General features: G+C 35.7%; 2 protein-coding genes across 3 annotated transcripts in view; one reads left to right on the top strand and one right to left on the bottom strand.

The window, feature by feature from the left end:
* The window catches only part of ANO3 (anoctamin 3), a 447,078-nt gene that overhangs the window by 63,376 nt on the left and 362,571 nt on the right, over positions 1–21,131 (bottom strand). The window contains exon 15 of the mRNA XM_070803970.1: positions 19,021–19,081. Coding sequence (XP_070660071.1) covers positions 19,021–19,081 — 61 coding nt within the window. The remainder of the gene's footprint in view (positions 1–19,020; positions 19,082–21,131) is intronic.
* On the top strand, positions 5,951–19,749 carry MUC15 (mucin 15, cell surface associated). Of its 2 annotated transcripts, XM_070803968.1 has the most exons (4): positions 5,951–6,571; positions 12,284–13,002; positions 15,188–15,337; positions 17,600–19,748. In XM_070803968.1, exons 2-4 carry the CDS (start codon positions 12,321–12,323, stop codon positions 17,758–17,760), a joined length of 993 nt encoding a protein of 330 aa, XP_070660069.1. In that variant the 5' UTR covers positions 5,951–6,571; positions 12,284–12,320; the 3' UTR covers positions 17,761–19,748. The 2 variants fall into 2 exon arrangements, with proteins under 2 accessions (XP_070660069.1, XP_019831371.2); XM_019975812.2 differs by lacking the exon at positions 5,951–6,571 and having other exon boundaries at positions 17,600–19,749.

The following is a 21,131-nucleotide window of genomic DNA, read 5'->3' as shown; positions in this document are numbered from 1 at the left end:
GTTATTACTTGTTACTCTAACTTTTCAAACCAGAAAGAAACAAATTAGAAATGACAGGATTTTTTAATTATCCATCCTAATTTTTTTAAAGGCAGGATTAATAAATCACTTGGATCTCTTCTTAAAGGTAAAAAAATAAACTACAAGATTACTAATCTGCCAGTTTTGCCACTTTATTATATTTAAAACCGGTTGTAACTTGATTTAATTATATTCATATCAAAATACATCATATAGTTGATAAATTAGGCAATGGCTATCTAAAGATTCTATAACAAAATTAGGATTCTAAAAGATGTGAACTTGTATAATAGAATACTCCCTCATACGGGAATGAATCAGTTGTGCAGTACTTCCACACAGTGGAATATCATGCAGTTGTTAAAGAGAGCAATATCATTTCCCAGCAGGCTGCTACTGCCCGCTTGGAAAGAAAAGTTGCTTTAGGTGCTAGCAGTAAGAAGCTTCCCTTCAGAACTCTTTCATCAGCAGGAGTCCAGAGGGAGCTCAGAATTCTCCATCCTGGCAAGATGTTACTTCACCTCCTTGCTCAACTAAGACAAGTAAGGGACACTTTGGGGACACTCCTGAAACTTCACTTTCTATGTGACATTTTCAGGTGATGGCTACGTGTCTCCCACACCAACAGGTGCCAAAGATGAGGCATTGAATTTCTTGCTCCTCGTTGCTGCTTCAAGACTAGTTTTTCTCTCCCTCCTCCTTAAAGATTCACAGACTTGAGTCTCATATTATCAGTTCATACTTTCTACCCTCTTTCTCTGTGGAAGTCATTTACTACTCCCTTGGGATACTTCCCCAAGTTTTCTAAAAAAAACTTTTTAAGTCAGCTGAGTGTAACTCTTATCAATGTGACTCCCAAAATAAATTTTTGAAAGTACAACATCCACCGATAATATTTCTAGTATCTTGGCTTCTCAGTTCTTTGCTTTCTCCTACTCTATCTTATGCCTGCCCTCCCAAGGTGTACTTTTGATTAGTAACTCCAAACGCTCCATCATCTCCCAATTATCACCTCCATCCTTGTAGCTTACTTCCTATAAACTTCACTTCCAACAACAACTTCACCCAGACTTTTTTGATCCATTAACTTTTACCCAGATTTTCATCCATTCTCCCCATCACATTTTCTCTGTCCTTTCCTCCCCTGCGCCCTCAATTTCTTCTCTCTGCATCCTCTTGATCAATCACTATATTCACTCGCAAATGCCATCAACTTTTTAGCTCCTCTTTCAGTCTGTCACATAAACCCATAGTTAAAACATAACCCTAATTAAAAACAACATTCCCTCTGCTGTCTACCTGTTCCCAAGCACATTACCATTGCTTGAGGAAAAATACAGTTTTACTGGATGACTTGTTTTATTTTAAATCAATGATTTGAGTAGACCCTCAGGGCTGCCATACTATCATACTTTCTCTTCTCTATTTTAACATCCAGCAGCTATACCTCTAATGTCACTCAACAGTTTACTGTCTCTCATCTTTCAAAATTAAATATTCAGAATAAGTTATTCATCAAAACCATATATATCTATGGTTCTACACTTGTGCCATAACCTCCATATTCTCACCTGTTACAATACAAATTTTATGCATCCCTAGCTAAAATCAACTCTTCTTGTGAACTACCTCCCATCTCTTATCATCTGCTAAAGGGAACTGCTCAAGGATCTATGTGTATAAATATACAAAGATGTCTAAAGAATATCTTTAAGTGAAGAAAAGATTATTTCAGATCTGTTGAGCTTATAATTGGAAGACTATTCTAGGTAGAAGAAAAATGAACTTGCAGTTATTTTATGCTTAGTGTACTTTTTAATTTATTGTTAAATATATTTATTTATTTGTTCACTCTCAATCATTTGCTCATTCCTTTATACATTAATTGAGCATTTAGCCTTTGCCAGGAATTATTCTAGCTATGTAGATAAAACCATGAAGAAAATATAAAAATGCTTGCTTTCATGAGATTTCTAGTATGGGAACAGACAAAAAACAACAACTAAAATAAGATATAGGGTATGTTAGATGGCAGTTAAGTGCTGAGGGAGAAAATAGTGCAGGGAATGGAGATGAAACAGATCAAGAAAGAAGAGTTATAGTTTTTAAAAGGGTGACCAGGGAAAGATTTTATTTTAAAAAAACCAATTAAAATTGGGTCATTTCATGATCATGAAAAATCATTTTTCATTCAATTAATATTTATCAAACAACTACTATGTACTAAAGTATAGACCCAAGCTCAAAATAATCCAATATAAGTTTTTCTACATTTTGTTGGATTCATCTCAACTTTTATTCAGAATGTTGAAGCTTCAATTTTTACCATCTTTAAAATTATTATAGTTATCATTGATAAGCCCTTATTTAGTGTCAAGCAACACATAATACGTTACCTACTTTATCTTTTGGTTCCCCATTGTCTAGGATATCTACCTAGGAGGTAGATATCCCATTCTGTATTTTATACATGAGAAAGTAGTCTTCGGATATGATAGTTCAGGTTACAGAACCAGTAAGTAGCAGGACCAGGATTCAACAGAGAACACAGCCAGAGAAGGAGCCCCAGAGTTCTCACACTGAATAAAGATTCGGTAGGGCCACCTCATGCTAACAAATCTATTGTAGTAACATACAGAGTAGATTATGAGCACACTGGCAATGGTAACACACTGAAGAAAGTAATATCTACTTTTGAAATGTTTCCATCACATTTTGGCAAAAGCTCTGAAACCCTCTCTGGCATTTTTTTTTTTTTTTTCCCTTTAATGGAACTAGAAGAGAGTAAAATTGTTACTGGGTCAGGCCCTAATTGTTATAGAAAAATGCCCAGTAAAATATTCTGAATCCTTAGAAATTAGTGAAAAAGTAACGCATTAAATCAGTGGTCTTCAAAATTTTTGTAACCTCAAATAAGTTTATAGAACTATGTATCGTATTATATATACTTATGACACCCAAAATTTATTTTCATCCTATATGTTAATTGTGGCAAACAATGCAATTTCCAGTGCATTATAAAAACTGACATTTTAAAATATAACTTTTATGTTGGTCTTTTATACCTAATTCATATCCCTTTAAGATATATACTTTCAGAAAGCTCTTCTTATCTACTGAAACATTTTAATGGTTCCATTTCATCTTTAAATCCAATTCTATTCTATTTCTACCTCAGAATATTATCCTTTATATTTATGCCTGAAAACGTTTATTGATAACCTTGTCATACTTCTTTGAAACAAAAAAATACAGACAGAAATTAAAAGGATTAAAACGATTTTGAACATCAGAATGGATATGTCTCTTTAAAACACCTGGATTATCACTTCAATTAATAAAAAAAATAGAATTCATTCCAAAATTTAATAAATATTAAGCTTAAAATATAAGATTTTATTATAAATGTTTCTCTTAAGTTGTTACGTCAATGGTCTTTTTGTTTTTTGATCGGTCCAGATATCCATGGACACCCACTACTTCTTATTACAATCAGATAGGTTTCATCATCAACTGCATTTTAATTTCCTGTTTCTATAAGGATGTTTACTGAGAAAACATGTTCCTTTAAATGTGTAGATAGGAATGCAACAGGTTTTGCTATGGTTATGTAATTCACTTCTTTGAACTATGCCTGAATTAAAGTTTGTATCTGACATGCCCAATTTATAACTTTCATAGGATCCCCATTTATGCGTGTATGTATGCCATGTATATGCTATTTCAAAAGTTCTGCTTAACAACAGGCATTGTCCTTAGCACCAAAATAGAGTGTTTAACCTTTCCAAGAAGTTACAGTTAAATGAAGATCATACTATAATACCATATGACTTAGGAAAAAAAAAAAAAACACCTTGTATGCTAAACAAGTGTTAGCACTTATGAGAATGATCCCTCTACTTATCTTCTAAGAGAATACTAAAACAGCTGTTAACATCCCAAAGAAATTTTCCAGTCGCCAATTTCCATTGTGCTTGTAAAGAATATCATTGACATATCCTCAGATAATATAACCATGATATTACCTTATTTTTACTCAAAAATTTTTTTATTGCTTAAAAAATCTATGTTCCTCTGGAGAGACAAAACATAAATTAAACATAGAATCTGTTTTAAGCTCATAACCTGCTAATAATGAATTTAACCTATGAAAACAAATTCCATATGTGTCATGTCAGTATCACACATGTGACGCAATAGGGTTTGTAAAATAAGATACCACTTTGGACCTAGAACAATATTTTGGTTTTATCTGAGACATGGTCCCAAGCTACAATCTGGTTCTGTTTTCAGATCCATCAGTGACAATAATGTGACTTCATGTTCTGGAAACTCCACTGGTGAGTGGAGACATTTAAGACAAAGAGGCAGTAGTTCTTCTTCCATTATGTATTGTGAGCTTTAATTAATGGTGTCAAGCAATTGGAGAGTGCTAGATGAAAGCCTCCATAGGAGGTAAGGAAGTACAACACAAATTATGTAAGCATCGCACAGTATGTCATCTCAGCTGGTTTGCCGGATGAAATTGTTCGGTAATTGTCCCTTATTGTTGAGTTCTTCAGGTCTAAAATGGGATAGGTCTTACCTAGACTGTGGTATCATGCACAGGTACACCTGGAAATGCATCTCAGCAAGACTTGTTTGTTTGGCAAGAAATTACTTTTTAACTCCAACTCAGGTGCTTCCATAAAGGTGTCTGATCACAACTACGTGAGCTAAGTAATAACTGAGGCATTAAATTTATGCATAGTTTTCATTTTATAACTTTGCTTCCAGATGTGCTCATGACAGGGAAGGTAAACAAGGTTTATCTCTAGGGTCAGGTCTACTCAATTGGTTAAGGCTGTCAGGAGGGCAGTAGTGAGAAGGATTCTGAGGCCACAGCTAGCGTCTTCAGAAAAAAGGGTCACTGGAGATTAACTTTGACTCTTGTGGCAGTGAAAGCAGAGTTGTAGCAGAAGTACCTTGTAATTTCCTTGCCTGGTATAGGCCATGATTACTATGCTAAGTAGAACGTGATAATGTATTCATGCACATATCTAGGAAAATCCCTAAGGGTATGTACGGTACACCCGGTCCTGCCAAGTCATGTTCAGTTCTCTAAGCACAGATATAAAAATATTTATTCAGTTGAATTTTTTTTTCCTAGTAACTAGCTAATCTGAAAATAACCAATTGAATTTTATTAAGCCATTTCTCAGTAACTAGTTATTTGATTAAACTGAACTTGCTTTTCTTCCTACCAGTACAGATATAGCTTAAATATCTTTTGAGTGAATATGTTTTAGGCTTAATTGGCTTAATTTCTAATCAAACTCTGAAGGACTTTGGGCTTCAGAAAATTTGAAACTATAGAATTACCTTGTTCTTTCTTAAAGCCAATTAACTGGGCAGATTCTTTGCATTCAATTTAAAGCCCCTGAACCTTAGCTAAAGTTTCATTTTCTCTCTCAGCAGTTGGAAACCTATCTCCTTGCACAACAGAATCTAAGCATGAACCTCAGGCTTACTGAACTGAACAGACCCTGGCGACGGTCCCCAAATATTGATGGGCGGAATCTCCCAGAAAGTGCAGTTTCATTCTTCTCCCTTTTATAAGCCGTGAAAGGAAGTATGCCAGGTTGTTATTCAACTCTAGTATTTAACCAAGCATTACTTAGGCTCTTCTGAAACTCTCTGGCTTCTAAGTTGAGAGGAAAAGCAAAGAGAACACAGGATGGAAACTAATTGAGCAGGCTGCCAGATTACTCAGGATCACATGGCCATTCTCAGTCAGGCCCCAGTTACCACCTCCCCCAAACTTCTGAGAGTCAGCAAGAAACCCCACCTCAGTCCTGGTGCTGATTTCTAACTTAATATTTTACAGCTTTCTCAAGGATCGGATGCACAGTAATCCACTGTCTGAAGTGTGACTTTCTATATATCTAGTTTCAGCACACAGCAGACAACACTTTCTGCATTCAGGTTGTGAGTACACAAATCGGGCATCCTCACAATGGGAAAAAAAGATTTGTTTATGTGTTTGGAGAACAGCATGTGGCCGGCACAGGTCACTCGAGCAACAGGTGCAGGCCTGACTCACTGTGGTTTCCTCATCTGCAAAGGGGGAACCCAGCATGTGTCAGAAATCCTTGATACAGCAGTGACCAGGACCAAACTCTCTGTCCCGCTTTTTTTCACCGAGGGCAAGAAATGTATGCCCTTTGTTTTCCAACACCCGAAAGAGAACTAGCCTGTCCCGAAGTCAAAGCAACCAACCTATGAAAGCCAGAGGGTTGGGCTTTCTTTTTCTCTTTTTTTTTAAAGGCCTGAATGAGGTGATAGCTTCATGCTGACAGCTGAGAAGCAGGTCAGTCGGGTTCTTGGGTGCTCTATTACACAAGCAAGATACAGCTAGCCTCACCTAACTTCATTTCTCTGGCACCCTCCTGCTTAGTGGGACATCTGTACACTTAACCCATTTGCTTTCTCTAATGCATGGCAGACTCATTGTGGCCAGGACGGCTGTGATACTTCAGTTCCTGTTTGTAAACATCTCCTAGACCTGAAGGTAAGTGCATGCTGGATTATATCAGATCCTTGGTCTCATCCCTCTCTCTCTTTCTCTTATTTACCAAAGAGAATCAAAGTCAGTTGAACTTTTGGCAGAACAGTCTGGCAAGTACCTACAGAGAGCCTTTGTGAAGACAGGTAGCTGTTTCATCAAGTAATTACCTTCCAAATGAGCACTCGTGCTAAGTGAGTTAACTTTAAGAATTATTGCCAAATTCTGTAGATGATGAAACCAGCTGAAGAGTTAAAGAAAAAACTTGCTTCAAATGTGCATGATTGCAAGGGCGAATTTCCTTAAGTCAGATCTTAGTAAAAAGCTTCAAAATGTTTAAAGCAGAAGTGGCTGTGAGAATATAAACTGAGTATTTAGATTTAAATTATGCATTTGGCTCAATGGTTCTTGCTGAAGTGTTAGAACACAGCAGCTTTTCGAAAACAATCTACTAATGCAAGGAATTATTAACTTTATATCTTCACCAAAGATCTTCTTAATCAAAAATTGGCAAAATGATGTGTATATATGTTACTTAACATGGTATGTGTACCTATAGAGCACTCAATGGAAATCTAAAAGGCTAAGCCGGTTGCTGCAAAAGACCTCCCATGGATCAAAGATATGCATTAAGTTTCTTATAATTATTTTCAGTTTGTGGCTGTGTAAGGATTCTTTTATTAAAGAGAGGTCGATATACTGCTTACCACTGTCTTCTAACCAACCCATAGAGACTGTTTCTACAAACAGTGAAACAATAGAAGGCTGAAAACCCAGGAATTTGGGTCCAGAATATTTCTTTTGGAGACACAATCTTTCTAAACTTAACACTCTTCAACCTAATTATTTCACTATTGAAGTTTATGACTGAAAATGCTCAAGTTAGCAGGGAGTATGACATTCTATCTATTCTTCTGGGCTTATACATTCCTCTGTCTTATATTAGAATGATGTTCTCAAACTCTTGAAATGTATTAGTTCCTGAAGGAAAGTCATGTTTTCCTTTTTGTTTGTTTCTTCCTTTTAAAATCAAATAAAGTGAATGATATGGGTTCTCAATAGAATCCTACCTTCTGGCTAGTTAAGTCTTCTCTCCCTTAAAACCCTCTCATAAAAGAGGCATCTCTAGAAGCATAATTCCTTATGTCTTCATTTACTGTGGCTTTTTCAGTGAGGGAAAAGCAAAATACAATGCAAGACTGGAAAGTCCACTCTGAGTAAAGTGTGAGTTCTGCCTGGGATACCAGCTATATGTCAGGCTGTTTCTTATGACTAAGACAAGCACAACTCATCTGTCTTAATTGGTAGCCTGAGATCTACAATAAGAAGGATCACAAACAACTGAGAGAGAAGCAGCACAGAATATATTCTTTAGTTGTTTCACTACATGTAGAAACATGCTTTTATACATCTTCTCAGTGCAGCTTAAAGCAATGGTTTTCTTTAACATTTCTGATTTTGGTTTAGTTTAGAATAACTAGCATGGTTATTCCTCTTCCCTTGCATGGCTTGATTACTTGACACAAACCAGGGTACGTCCTTATTTTTAAAGCTCAGTGCAAAATAGGTATGACTCAGTTACAACAGGAGGGCTGGGCAGAATAATAACTTTACAAAATTAAGGGGCAACAATTTTATGAACAGTGAATGTGGATTTGCTTCCCTTAACAGCCACAAGTTTTCTTTTTTTCTTCCTTTATCACCACCTCCTGAAACCCTCTATAGAAAAGCAGTAATGTGAAACCACTTTTTAGTGCCAACACCAAAGACAAGAGAAAATAGCGTTCATTTTCTTTGGATAGAGGAATTATTAAAAAAAAAAAAAAGTGAAACTCACACTATCTGAAAGTATATTTTAAAAGTTATTAAGCCTTAGAAGCAATACAAACATTTCAATGTATTCAGAAGGACTTAGAATCTTTGTTTAACGTATCACAAATTGGATGGATCCTTCTCTCTCTCTCTGTCTCTATTCCCTTTATAATAATTCTAATCTTGGAAGGTTTTCAGGTTCATAATGAGCTTATCTCTGTTCCTAGGCTACAATCCCAGGGGTGGGGGAGCCTGGTGGGCTGCCATCTATGGGGTTGCACAGTGTCGGACACGACTGAAGTGACTTAGCAGCAGCAGCAGGCTACATCCTGAAAATTCCTCTTAGGAATTTCTACCTCAGGGCAAGATGGGGCAAAGAACAGAAGAAATGATGCTATCTGGTTTTCCTGTTTTTTTCTCTCTCTCTCTCTCTCCAAATTCACTTTCTTTCATCCCCACATTCTCTCTGCCTTCACTATACAACTGGTTGACTGATGAACTTGGAAGACAGGAGCACGCAATCCATTATCCAGCGTAACTTTACACAGCAAATAGACAACAGAGTTTAAATATATTAACTAGAGAAGGAGGCTGAAAGAAAATTATAAAGAATATAGATTTCTTTTATTGTCCTCTGGAGTTCCTGTACCACTAACATTAATCTCCCCTGTTTGTAATATGCCTTGTTCCATTCAGAATGGGGTCTGTGCTCAGTCATGTCAGACTCTTTGCGACCTTGTGGATTGTAGACCACCAGGCTTCTCTTTCCATGGAATTTTTCAGAAAAGAATATTGGAGTAGTTGCCGTCTCCTACTCCAGGGGAAAATGGGGTCACAACTTAACCAAAATTGCTTAGTCCATGCCCCAGCAAAAATCCAGTGCCAGTGTTCTGAAAAGCTGATGGCTTCAGTTCCTGGCTGCTTCTGTCCCTTTAAGATGAGCGGACCTGAGTAGGAGGTGCAACCTGGTTCTCTCAGAAGCCAGAGGGCAGAAGCAAAGTTGTCCCCAGTTACCATTCTGGGACAACAGAACAAATCAATACTCACAAAAGCCTCACCCACGAGTATATTAATTTTTGAATAAATTACAAATAGCATTCACAATGTACTGTCTTATCCCACTCTTTACTTTCTCCTGTTTCCCTGGAAATAAATTATAGGCATAACAGACTGCTTGGCCCATTAGGGGTGTTGATACCTGAGGTTTTAAGTTATAATCAAAAGCTGGGTAAAAGGTAGAGTGATCCCCTTGGTGGTTCCATGTTACAGGCAAAGTGAAACAGGAACAACAAAAGTCACTTTGTTGACTCTTGAGTGGATTCTCATAACGGGAAGGGAGTAAAAGCACTTTGCAACAATCCTTATGTGACATTATAAGAAAATTAGATGAACGGCCAAGGTTTGTTTTTTGGTCCCCTCTGGTGACCGCTTCTTTGGGAAGACAAAATAATCAGAAAGCCTAGGTTTAGGGAAGGCAAATCAAACTGCCTAACCAGACAGGTGACCAAATACAATGCAAAATGAATCAGATCCATGGCAGGAGACAGTGAAAGAGGCTATAAAGTTTACTATAAACTTGACAGTTAACAGGAAAGAGATGTTTCTGAAAAGGTTCATTTGAGTATTTTTAAACTAAATTGATTGCATTTTAAATGTGCTAGGTGAAGCAATATTTTAATTAAATGTTGGTGAACTTCAGGTTCTAGGGATAATCATTCCTATTTTGTTCATGTTAATCTGTAAATTACAAGGTAAAAGTGTTTATTTAGAAACCATGGCGACAACTGCTGGGAATTTCTAAATTAGGATAAAGGTGTACTTTAGTATGTTTAAGAGGTACTAAACAAAGAAGGTGGCTCAGACGGTAAAGAATCTACCTGCAATGCGGGAGACCTGGGTTCAACCCCTGGGTTGGGAAGACCCTTGGAGGAGGGCAGGGCAGCCTACTCCAGTATTCTTGCCTGGAGAATTCCATGGACAGAGGAACCTGGCGGGCTACGGTCCATGGGGTTGTAAAGCTTTGGACATGACTGAGTGACTAAGCACAGCACAGTTAGGTAGAAGTCACTACTTTACCAGTGATTAAAAAGATGAGGTTATCAAGAGCTCTGGTTAAAATAAAATTTGGATTATTTTATTATTATTATAATCTGTGCTAAGCAAACACTTGTGGGAAAAGTTCTAAAAACCAGTTGATACCAAATCTATATTCCTTTGTAGCTTCTATTATATAGATGAGTGATTATGAGATTTTGATGCCAAGGTCTGAATCTTAACCCTATCTTTCAACTACTAGCTATGTGTTTTGAATACATTATTTACATTTTTTTATTCCCATTTAACTATCTGTAAAGTAGGATTAATACCCTCTTCCTTACTGTTTGATTGTTTTTGTTAAGAATTAAATGAGAAAACATGCAAACCATCTCATGTAATACGTGCATACTAATAATATGTTTTCCAATTATGTTAAAAATTTTTAGTATCTAAATGAATTTTCATGATTATCACAGAAAGTGACTGAAATATAAATAAACAAAATAATCACAAATACAAATATAGTCTAACTTTTTTAAAGAATTATTTTTAAATAAAAAATACTTAAAATTTTAACACCTAATTAGGTTGGAGTCAGCAAACTTGGCTTTCACTGCTGCTTTTTTCATTTACTAGCTTTCATTACCGGACACTCTGACCCTCAGTTTATTCATCTGCAAAATGAGGATAATGTGAGCTACTCTTTTTTGTCTCAAGGGATCATTGTGAGGATCTAATGAGTTGATATTACAAACTGTAAGACACTTATGGAAATAATGTTATATTTTAATAATAAGAAATGGAAATTAACTAACCACTTACTTTGGACCAGATATGGTTTAAAGTACTTCTACTTAAATTATTTCATTTAGTCTGCAGAACACTATGAATTTAGTATGATTATTATGATTTGATAAAACAACTGCTTCACATGATGATTCTTTTTCATATGTTTTTCATATAGAAGCCAGATTTGCAATATAAATGTAAATTCAAAACCTCTCCCCCGTATCCTCCTACCTATGAATTGTGGAGCTTCCACATTTAAGAGGCAATGTGATGTGCCCGGATTGGAGGTCAGAGCCATGGTTTCCAACTCCAACTCTGCCATGATCTAGTTAGGTACCTTTTTCCACACATACTCCCAATCAGATTCTTCACTTATACAAGAGGAGGATACAATGAAAGAATCTCCAATTCTAAGAGTTTTTCTGACTTTCTGTAACTTGGGATTAATAGGAAAAGGGGCTACATGAAGTAAGGATAATGTTAAAAAAAACGGATGTTAACCTCAAATTCAAGTAACTCAAATTAAGAACTAATAAAATACTTTCAAGTGGAGTTCCTGACTGACTCACTTTAAAGTGGTATGTTTAGTGTATAATTGATAAGATAATTTTTATAATAAACACTCCAAATTACATCTTTATAAGAAACATGTTTCCTTAAATAGGTTAAAGAATCAGCAAGCTCTACATGCCCTATATTTATAGTATTAAAAAAAATTACTTAGCCATCCATATACACTGTGTGTGTGTGTGTGTGTGTATACTTCAACTTGTCCCAAGCTAAATGATCTTGGAAATAATAAAATGGCAATGCCTAGCTTGAAAAAGTTTCTATATGGCATTTCCCTAGAGGAAGAAAGAAAGAAATATTATGTAGAAAATAGAACTCAGTCAAACAGAACTTAGTGACTCTTGTTTTAATAAAATCCAAAGAAAAGAAACTTTTGGAATAAAGGTTATGATACTATCATCTGAGTACTATGTCTCTATATTTTTTAAAGTCACTTTAGAAATGTAGATCCATTAAAGAAAAACCTCAATACTTCATTTAATAAATCAAATGGTTATTATTTTCTTTCAGATTCTCCATATTAACACTAATACCAAAGAAGATTACAATGTTGACTTCAGCCAAAATTCTGTTGATTTCAATTTTGTCTAGTTTACTACTGTTTGGAAGCCATGGGGAAGAAGGTCAAAAAACAAACACAACAGAAAGCACTGCAGAAGACTTAAAAACAATGGAAAATCAATCTGTCCCTTTAGAAAGTAAAGCAAATTTAACCTCAGATAAAGAAAATAGAGAAACCTCCAACCCCAAGGCAAGTAATTTCTCTTTTGAGGATCCATCAAATAAAACACATGAAACAGGTTTCTACAGTAATCTGTCAACAGACAACTCTTCCAGGAGTCCAAGCCTCATGCCTACACTTTCCCCAAGATCTCCCTCAACCCACAGCTTTGTTTCTAAACTGCCTTGGAACTCATCCATAGCAGATAACAGTCTTCTGCCAGCTTCAGCCCCTCCCAATACCACAGTTCCTGTATCTTCAGAAAACTTTACCCTGTCTTCCATCAATGATACTATGAAAGCTCCTGACAACAGTTCCATTACAGTTAGCAACCTCCCTTCAGGACCAAACACCACGTCTGTGACCCCCATGGTAACAGAGGGATGGCCTACCACAACCAGAGAGAGCATGGAGGGGTTTACCGTCTATCAAGAAACAACTTTACATCCCACCCTGAAATTCACCAATAATTCAAAAATCTTTCCAAATACGTCAGACCCCCAAGAAGGTAAATATAAATGGATTTAATTTTCCTTTTGTGTGAAATTGAATATCCAAATAAGTTATTACACCTGAGGAATGCACCACTCTAGAAGAAAAAGGAGGGTGCAATAGTGCACGTGGTTCTCATTTTGCAACAGCAGCCATGATATTCATAGTGAACAGTGAAGGGATTTGGGGCTTATAGACACTAGTCGTTACTGAATGGGAATGTGATGAAACAGTGGGCAAAAATAAGAAATAGGTTAAGCTGAAAAGAAACCGAAACTGATGTAATGGTACAGTTTTAAGACACTGTAACAATATTACTGCATCTCAGAAAGACTATATGAAATTTCCCAGGCTTTTAGGAATACAACGCAACAGAAGTTTAAAAATATATGTATGTGGGTTTTGAAAAGAGAATGAAATGAATAAATTTGGAAATTATCTGAAACCATACTGCAGTCACAGGAGACTAGAACACTGATATTTTAAAAAAGTAAATTCAACAGGATACCCTTCTTGATTTTTGGTTTGGTACCTACTAAACACCATAAAAATAAAATTTAGCTGTGAGTATCACAAGAAAATTGTGTTATGGGGACATTTCTGTTTTCATTTGGGGATTAGTCAAGTTTTAAAACATAAAACAGAAAATATTTCCAATATATAATGAAAATTGTTTATATAACCATGGTTTTGTTTCCTGAATTTAAAAAAAAATACTCTTTTTTCCCTCCATGAACTAATTGATTTCCATACAACCTATCTACAGATGTTAGTGATATAAACAACAAATTATATATACAAATTCCTATTTGAAAGCTGTTGTTAGTGTACAAGAAAAGTTTTAAAATTTGAAATTCAAGATTACTATAGCATTGCAACCAATATATTACATGTACACATATTTTCATAATTTTAAGACATCCTTCCATTCATACATAAAAAAATATGCTCTGTTTTGCCTTTCTAACACTATATAGATGGAGAAGGCAATGGCAACCCACTCTAGTACTCTTGCCTGGAAAATCCCATGGGCGGAGGGGCCTGGTAGGCTGCAGTCCATGGGGTTGCTAAGAGTCGGACACGACTGAGTGAGTTCACTTTCACTTTTCACTTTCATGCATTGGAGAAGGAAATGGCAACCCACTCCAGTGTTCTTGCCTGGAGAATCCCAGGGATGGAGAGCCTGGTGGGCTGCCATCTATGGGGTCGCACAGAGTCAGATACGACTGAAGCAACTTAGCGGCAGCATATATATGTATATATATATAGAGAGAATATTGAGTACTTAATCCTACCATTGTTTTTTAATCAAAAGAAAATTTAGTTAACTTTGTCTCACTTTCAGCTTAGTAAAAAAATGTGCTGCTGTTGTCAATAAATTTCAACATGTTTCTTGGTGTATAAATGGAGTCTGATATAGAATTAGGGACCCTATAAGAACCCTTGCCTACCTAATTAATAAGCTTCTTGAGAAATTATTTTTTAAAGCTGAAAATAAATTGCACTAAGCATGAATTCAGGGAATATTATGTGATTTATTGATGACAGCCTTCAAATAAGGTGCTTGTTAAAGGGGATGATAGAATGAAATTCTGGATTCCTTGAAACAGACCTACACATTTGTTTGAAATGTACAAAGCACAGCAAACATCCTGTTTTGTTTGGTATATTTCCTGTATTTGAAAATATTCTATATCAGGATATATTTATTTTTCTCATAATGCCTTTTCATTGGGGTGAATTCATTTCTATCACCTACTTACTCCCATTTGCTTTTTACTTTTGAATAGAAACAAACTCAAAGCCTATCTCATCATTAAAGTTCATCAGTGATTCAGAGATGATTAAAAACAATATAGAATTCAACAGAGAAGTTAGATCTTAATGGAGAATGCACATGGCATTTCAGTACTATTGGTGTTAATACGTAATGAGACAGTTACAAAACTAAGGCTTAGGAATGTTTCAGCATAATTCAAATTCTGAAGTACAGTTTTATCAGGAAGTATATATTTTGGATACATCCCCAAAACTCAGTACTTTATAACACACACACACACACACACACACTGTATATACATACCCATTATCTTAAAAGAAATGTGTTAAACTTTGCTTACATAAAATCCACATGTATTTCTATTCTTTGAATAACTGTTTTCTACTTCCTATGTGTAAATTATTTTTCCTTTGTCCTCTAGAGAACAGAAATACAGGAGTGGTATTTGGGGCCATTTTAGGTGCTATTCTGGGTGCTTCATTGCTTAGTCTTGTTGGCTACCTTTTATGTGGAAAAAGGAAAACAGATTCATTTTCCCATCGGCGACTTTATGACGACAGAAATGAACCAGGTAAAAACAACTTTCAGAACTTCACCTGTACACACTGGTTTTAAGTAAGTGAAGATGCTAATGTTCACTGCACTATCTAGATGGGATTTAGAGAGTCACATGACAGAAACGAACTAAAGATTTATTCTGATCTACTCTCTTTCTCAAAGAACATAGCCAAAATAACTATGGGCCTGTTGGTGAAGTTGTAAAACCATTTGGAACTGTTGCTTATTACATCACAATTGGTTTTAAGTAATCCCAGAACCTAAAACATAGCATTATAAACAGTGTTAGTCACTCAGTCGTGTCTGACTCTTTGCAGTCTTATAGACTGTATGTAGCCCACCACTCACTCCTCTGTCGAGGAAGAGTGTGGCAAGAATACTGGAATAGGCTGCCATTTCCTCCTCCAGGGTATCTTTCCAACCCCCTGGAAGGATCGAATCCAGGTCTCCTGCATGGCAGACAGTTTCTTTACCATCTGAACCATCAGAGAAGCCAATGAAAAGACTATGGTATGATATTAAGAACAAAATTGCCAGTTTGTAAGCAAAAAGCTGGAGCCATTCTCCATCGTTGTTGGATCTCTTAGTAGCAGGATTTTGAACAATGATTTGTTCTAATTGGATGCTCTTTCAAAGTTTACACATATACAACAAAGTGTACACATATACAATAGCTGTCTATTAATTATGTTGATGAGGTTCTAAAAAAGAATTTCTGAAGAGTTGTATATTTGGGTACATAAAGTCACATATACCTTAATTCAGAAATTTCCCAATCACGTGATGGAAAAAAAAAGCACCCACATCTATGGATGAGAAATGTGTCTGCTAAGAATAAACTACTGAGTGTGATCAGTATTAACTAGAACAGAAATGAAATCACTTCAAAAGCTTGACTCATCTTTTTAAAAAAAATATTTCAGGACAAAAAAAAAATCGGGTTTTTGGCTTACACAATAGACTCTTGCTACCATCAAAATATAGTTAAATGCCCCTGTTAAGTCCTATTGATAAAATCTTGTTGATTTTTTATAAGTTTGGATCATTACTGATATATTGCTGATTTTCAAAAGCAAACCCATTAGTTGTAAATTTAACTGAACTCTGTTCATCTACATCCTGGCCTTTTCAAATCTGTTTATGGATTTCCAGCAATCCATAGAAAATAAAAAGTAGCACTTTTCGAAATTGAAGGATAGGATTTCAACCTTTTGGGGCTTCCAAACTTTTTTTTTTTTAACTTCATAATATTTTCTTTAAATGTTATCACATGTAAAAGGTCAGTCTGTCAACTTTACACAATCTAAGATTTGTGATTGAGGCATAATGGAATAATTCAATCACAACAGTTTTACTGTTTCAAGGTAACTTTGTGTCACCCCTTTCAAATCCATAAGGCTCCTGGGAGCCCAGTTTGTAAACAGAAGCCTTAAGGACTAGGTAGGATCTGAGACTACCTAGCTGAATAATTAGATGACTAATATAGCTAGTAAAGAGTCACTGTTTTAGTATTCAGAAGCCTAGAACACTCCAAGTTTTCTATAAAAATAAATTCAAGGTCATTAAGGAAATAATAATTAGTTGTTTGTGGAAAGAAAAAAAAAAACTAACCATGTTATTAGTTAGAAAACCCTAAGTGTACAATAATCTGGATCTATCAGAAGCAAACAGAAGATTTTACAATTTTTTTCCTCTCCATTGCTCACCCATAAAGATATTAAGACACTTAATAAAATAATGACACTGATTTTAAAAGTAAAGCTCTCACTTTTTAAAAATCACTTAACACCAGAAGTAAAAATTCTGAACATGTTGGGAATTCCCTGGTGGTTAGGACTGTATGCTTTCATCACTGTGGGCCCAAGTTCTAGCCCTGGTCAGGAACTAGGATCCCACAAATGCACAACATGACCAAATTTTAAAAAAAATTCTGAACTTGTTGACATGGTTCTGAATTCACAAGATTCAAAAGTCAATGAGACATGTCAATACTTCCTTATACCAAATATTGCTAGACTTCTGTTGTGATCTCTCCCGTAGTTCCTTATGTTTGGACCACCAGCAGGGAAATTTTGGAAGTTAAACTGTTCTTAGTTTTAGAAACAACAATGTGGCTTGATAAATAACTACTTATTTAAATTCAAACCCAGTATCTGAAAATATCACATAAAAATGTAACTATTTGCTCATCCAGAACAATTCCTATGGTCTAGCAGATGTGGGAGTATGCATTCCAGACTGTCACTATAAAACAATTTTTTTGTTGCTTTTTTAGTTCTGCGATTAGATAATGCACCGGAACCTTATGACATGAGTTTTGGGAACTCTAGTTATTACAACCCAACTGCAAATGATTCATCTACTTCAGCAGGTGGAGAAAATGCACACGACAGCATTCCTATGGATGACATACCTCCGCTTCGTACCTCAGTGTAAAACTTAGGGGGGAAAGGCTGCAGATGGCAAGTGTTCATCTACATCCTGGCTTTTTCAAATCCATCTTCCAAACACTGAAGCAAGACCACTGTCATGTGGCCTGTGTCAAGGAGAACTGTAAAAGCGTAAGGCTACTAGCAAAAACATAAACAGAGGATAAATCATCCAAGAGGTTTCCTTTCTTACCAGTTTTGGCTATGCTGATTCATCCATTGAGAAACCTTCATTAGTATTTTGGCCTATTTTTTTCTTAGTAGGAAATATCTATAGAATCAGGTAAAACTAAAAGACTTCACCATGATTGCCCTGCCTGATTAATTAAAAAATCCTTCAATGAAAATAGGAACCCCAAATTACGTTTTTACTTTTTGGGTGAGGGGGTAGACAAAAGTCAATGGATTAACTCTTCATTGTTCCCTTTGTAGTCTTAATGCATTTTCCTGAAGGAAAATTGGAAGGGTGATTTTTTTTTTTTTTTGACTTAAAACTAGAAAGAGTATGGCACAGAGTTTGTGTTCCTGGGAAATTAAGGCAATGGGAGTGAAAGATTTGTATTCTAGTACATTTTATTTTTCTGTATCAGCAGGTCCATAGTAAAGTTCTCAAGTTGCCAAGTTGATGATAACTTTGCATTCAACAGACCATCATCAGAAAGTTGACCCTACCCAGGAAAGTAATCACTTCTTTTCAAATCATGGGAAATTCCAATCTGTAATTTACTTTAGGTCTCAATTAATTGGGTTCTTTAAAAATTCAATGAGAAACTTCATGAAAAAGTCAGCCAATACATACACCTAAACATAATTTTTACAGTTTTAAGATGCTAGATAGGAACAGGATTTATTTAGTATTAGACATTATTGCTCAATCATATACAGAATAGATTCTGTATCTCTAAGTGCATAAAATGTAAGGTTAAAAAAATAGATTACTGGAAGCCTTAAGCAAACAAAATATTTTCTGATCATCACTTTCACAAGTATGCTTCAGTTTGTTTTTAATTACTGGCTGCTTTTGGTGGGGAAAATATGCTCTACATTATAGGAAGGTTGAGGCTTTAGGGATTAGAAGATTAGATCAAGAGTTAAATTCCCGAAGAAGCTGTGAATGTATCAAGAAGGCATAGGAAAAAAAGATATTTTATTGATATTGAATTGACACATGGTATGTGTGTTTGTGGGTGTGTGTGGGTGTGCAGAAACATACAACAGCTTCAGAAAACAAGGGTTAGGAAGTTAAGTAATGGAAGAACATACTTACCCCATATTGCCATAAAAATAGCAAAGAAGACTGTCCCTCCATTATCAAACAGATATGTCACCTTAATGGAAAACAAACGAAAATATTAGCCACATTTTTGGCTATAATAATCCAGTGATTACTTTTTTTACATTGAGGCACTATTGATTTTTTTTTTTTCTCACTGGAATCACATTATTTTATCATTTGTAAATATAAGATAGACAATCCTTTCATGGGTCCCGCAACTGTTTCATGTGATTTACTCATGGAGAAAGTTGGGGAATCAGCATTTCCCCCCTTACTTTCTCTTTTCCTTTTGGACTCTACCTTTATTTCTGCTTTGAAGTGGTTCTAGCACTCTAAGGAAGTATTTGTGGGTCACAAATGGAAGCTATGCAGTGAGCTTTAAGAAGTTAGCTTTCCAGGGAAAGCACACACAGCTGCACTTCCTGTTAGCCAAACTGCCAGGGCTGGGGCAGTTGCAGAATGCAGAATTCCATTAGTGATCCAGCATTTCCAAGGGAGAGGTATCAGAGTGCTGGCCCTGCTCTCTGATGTCTTTCAGAACGTGCCATGGGTCATTAAGAAATTTCATCAATCACTGGATATATTTAGGATACAGTCCAAGTGTTTTTTAATCAGACATGACCTGAAGTTTTATAAAGAACAATGTACAGTTACACAATGTTATTGAATATGCATTTCAGAGTTGTAAGAATTATTTGATTTTAATAAAGTATAAATTCAATTTGCCTTTTTCTCTTTTCATTTGCATAATATCTTTAGTCATAATTTAGTGAGGGAGATTAAACCAATACAGTCAAGGCATCATATTTTTCTCAGTCACTTAAATACCATAGAAATCATACAGAAAATGTGTGCATTATTCTCACAGGAGTAGAGGGCAATTAGGTATTTTCCTATAATATTGCATTATTGAAAATTTCATTATACAAATGATAATGAAAACTACTACTTTTGAAAGTTGGTAGATAGGTGCAAGATATTCTAGATGGTTCTAAACTTCTAAGACTGTTGATGTTAAGACTTGGGCTTTTGAAAAATGCAATAAGAATAGTTTTTCACAACAATCATCAGCATATATTAGGTACAGTAGAGAAAAGGACCACAAAGAAATTCTCCCACAGAGCTCATAAAATTCCACCCAGTAGGGGAATTTAGCTTTTTTTTTTATATCCAAAGATATCCCACAGAGACACTAGTGGCTGCCAAGCAGCTGAACAGCTGTCTGCTGTCCTTTATAAACAAGTTTAGTGCAGGAAACAGCCTCTTAAAAGTGTTAGAACAGAGGCTTCACACATGGAAACATAAAGGTGACCAAGAAATAATGGCTCCCCCTGCTCCAGAAACGGCCCTGTTTTTAGAAAAGTGACATGTAAAAAGCCATATTTAATAACAATTGATTTTGATATTTGGCAAAACTAATACAATTATGTAAGGTTTAAAAATAAAATAAAATTAATTAAAAAACAAAAACAAACAAACAAAAATAATAATAACAATTGTGTTGCATAGACATTATTTTTTGAGCAATATTTTTCCTTAAAAAAGCTTTTCATTTTTTTCTTGTTACTTTTGTTTATAAATCTTTCAGGCATTTTTTAACTAAGTAAATTTAAATATCAACTTTTAGAAACACATCCGCTCGACATAGTAAGGTATACATGTCATACTGATGTAATGTGAGATTATAAACTTGTAGTGAGAAATAAAGCTAGAACGGAAGTTAGGGAAGTCTTCGGAACTTGCCCTGAGGAGGCGGGTAAAAGTGTAAGGTCGTCATGTTACCTCCACTAAACTGTTACCTGTGGTGTGTATTATGAGAGGGGAGACTTCGGAGATAAGAAGAACACTCAGAAGCCTGTGCTTATATAATAGCTTCCCATGACAAGGCTTTTTTAGGGTGCTAATATGGGCTTCCTTTGTGGTTTAGTAGTAAAGAACCCACCTGACAATGCAGGAGACTCGAGTTTGATCCCTGAGTTGGGATGATCCTCTGGAGAAGGAAATGGCAACCCACCCCAGTATTCTTGCCTGGAAAATCCATGGACAGAGGAGCCTGGAGGGCTACAGTCCATGGGGTCCCAAAGAGTCAGACATGACTTACC

This window comes from Bos indicus, chromosome 15 (assembly GCF_029378745.1).
Source record: "Bos indicus isolate NIAB-ARS_2022 breed Sahiwal x Tharparkar chromosome 15, NIAB-ARS_B.indTharparkar_mat_pri_1.0, whole genome shotgun sequence".
Classification (NCBI taxonomy): domain Eukaryota; kingdom Metazoa; phylum Chordata; class Mammalia; order Artiodactyla; family Bovidae; genus Bos; species Bos indicus.
Note: the sequence above shows the minus strand (reverse complement) of the source record. Positions and strands in the feature narration are given on the sequence as shown.

Excerpts from the sequence above, each read along its gene's own strand:
- MUC15 (XM_019975812.2), top strand. The coding sequence starts at position 12,321 with ATGTTGACTTCAGCCAAAATTCTGTTGATTTCAATTTTGTCTAGTTTA. Across the intron at positions 13,003-15,187 it reads TACGTCAGACCCCCAAGAAG|AGAACAGAAATACAGGAGTG; the intron begins GTAAATATAAAT and ends TTTGTCCTCTAG. Across the intron at positions 15,338-17,599 it reads TGACGACAGAAATGAACCAG|TTCTGCGATTAGATAATGCA; the intron begins GTAAAAACAACT and ends TTGCTTTTTTAG.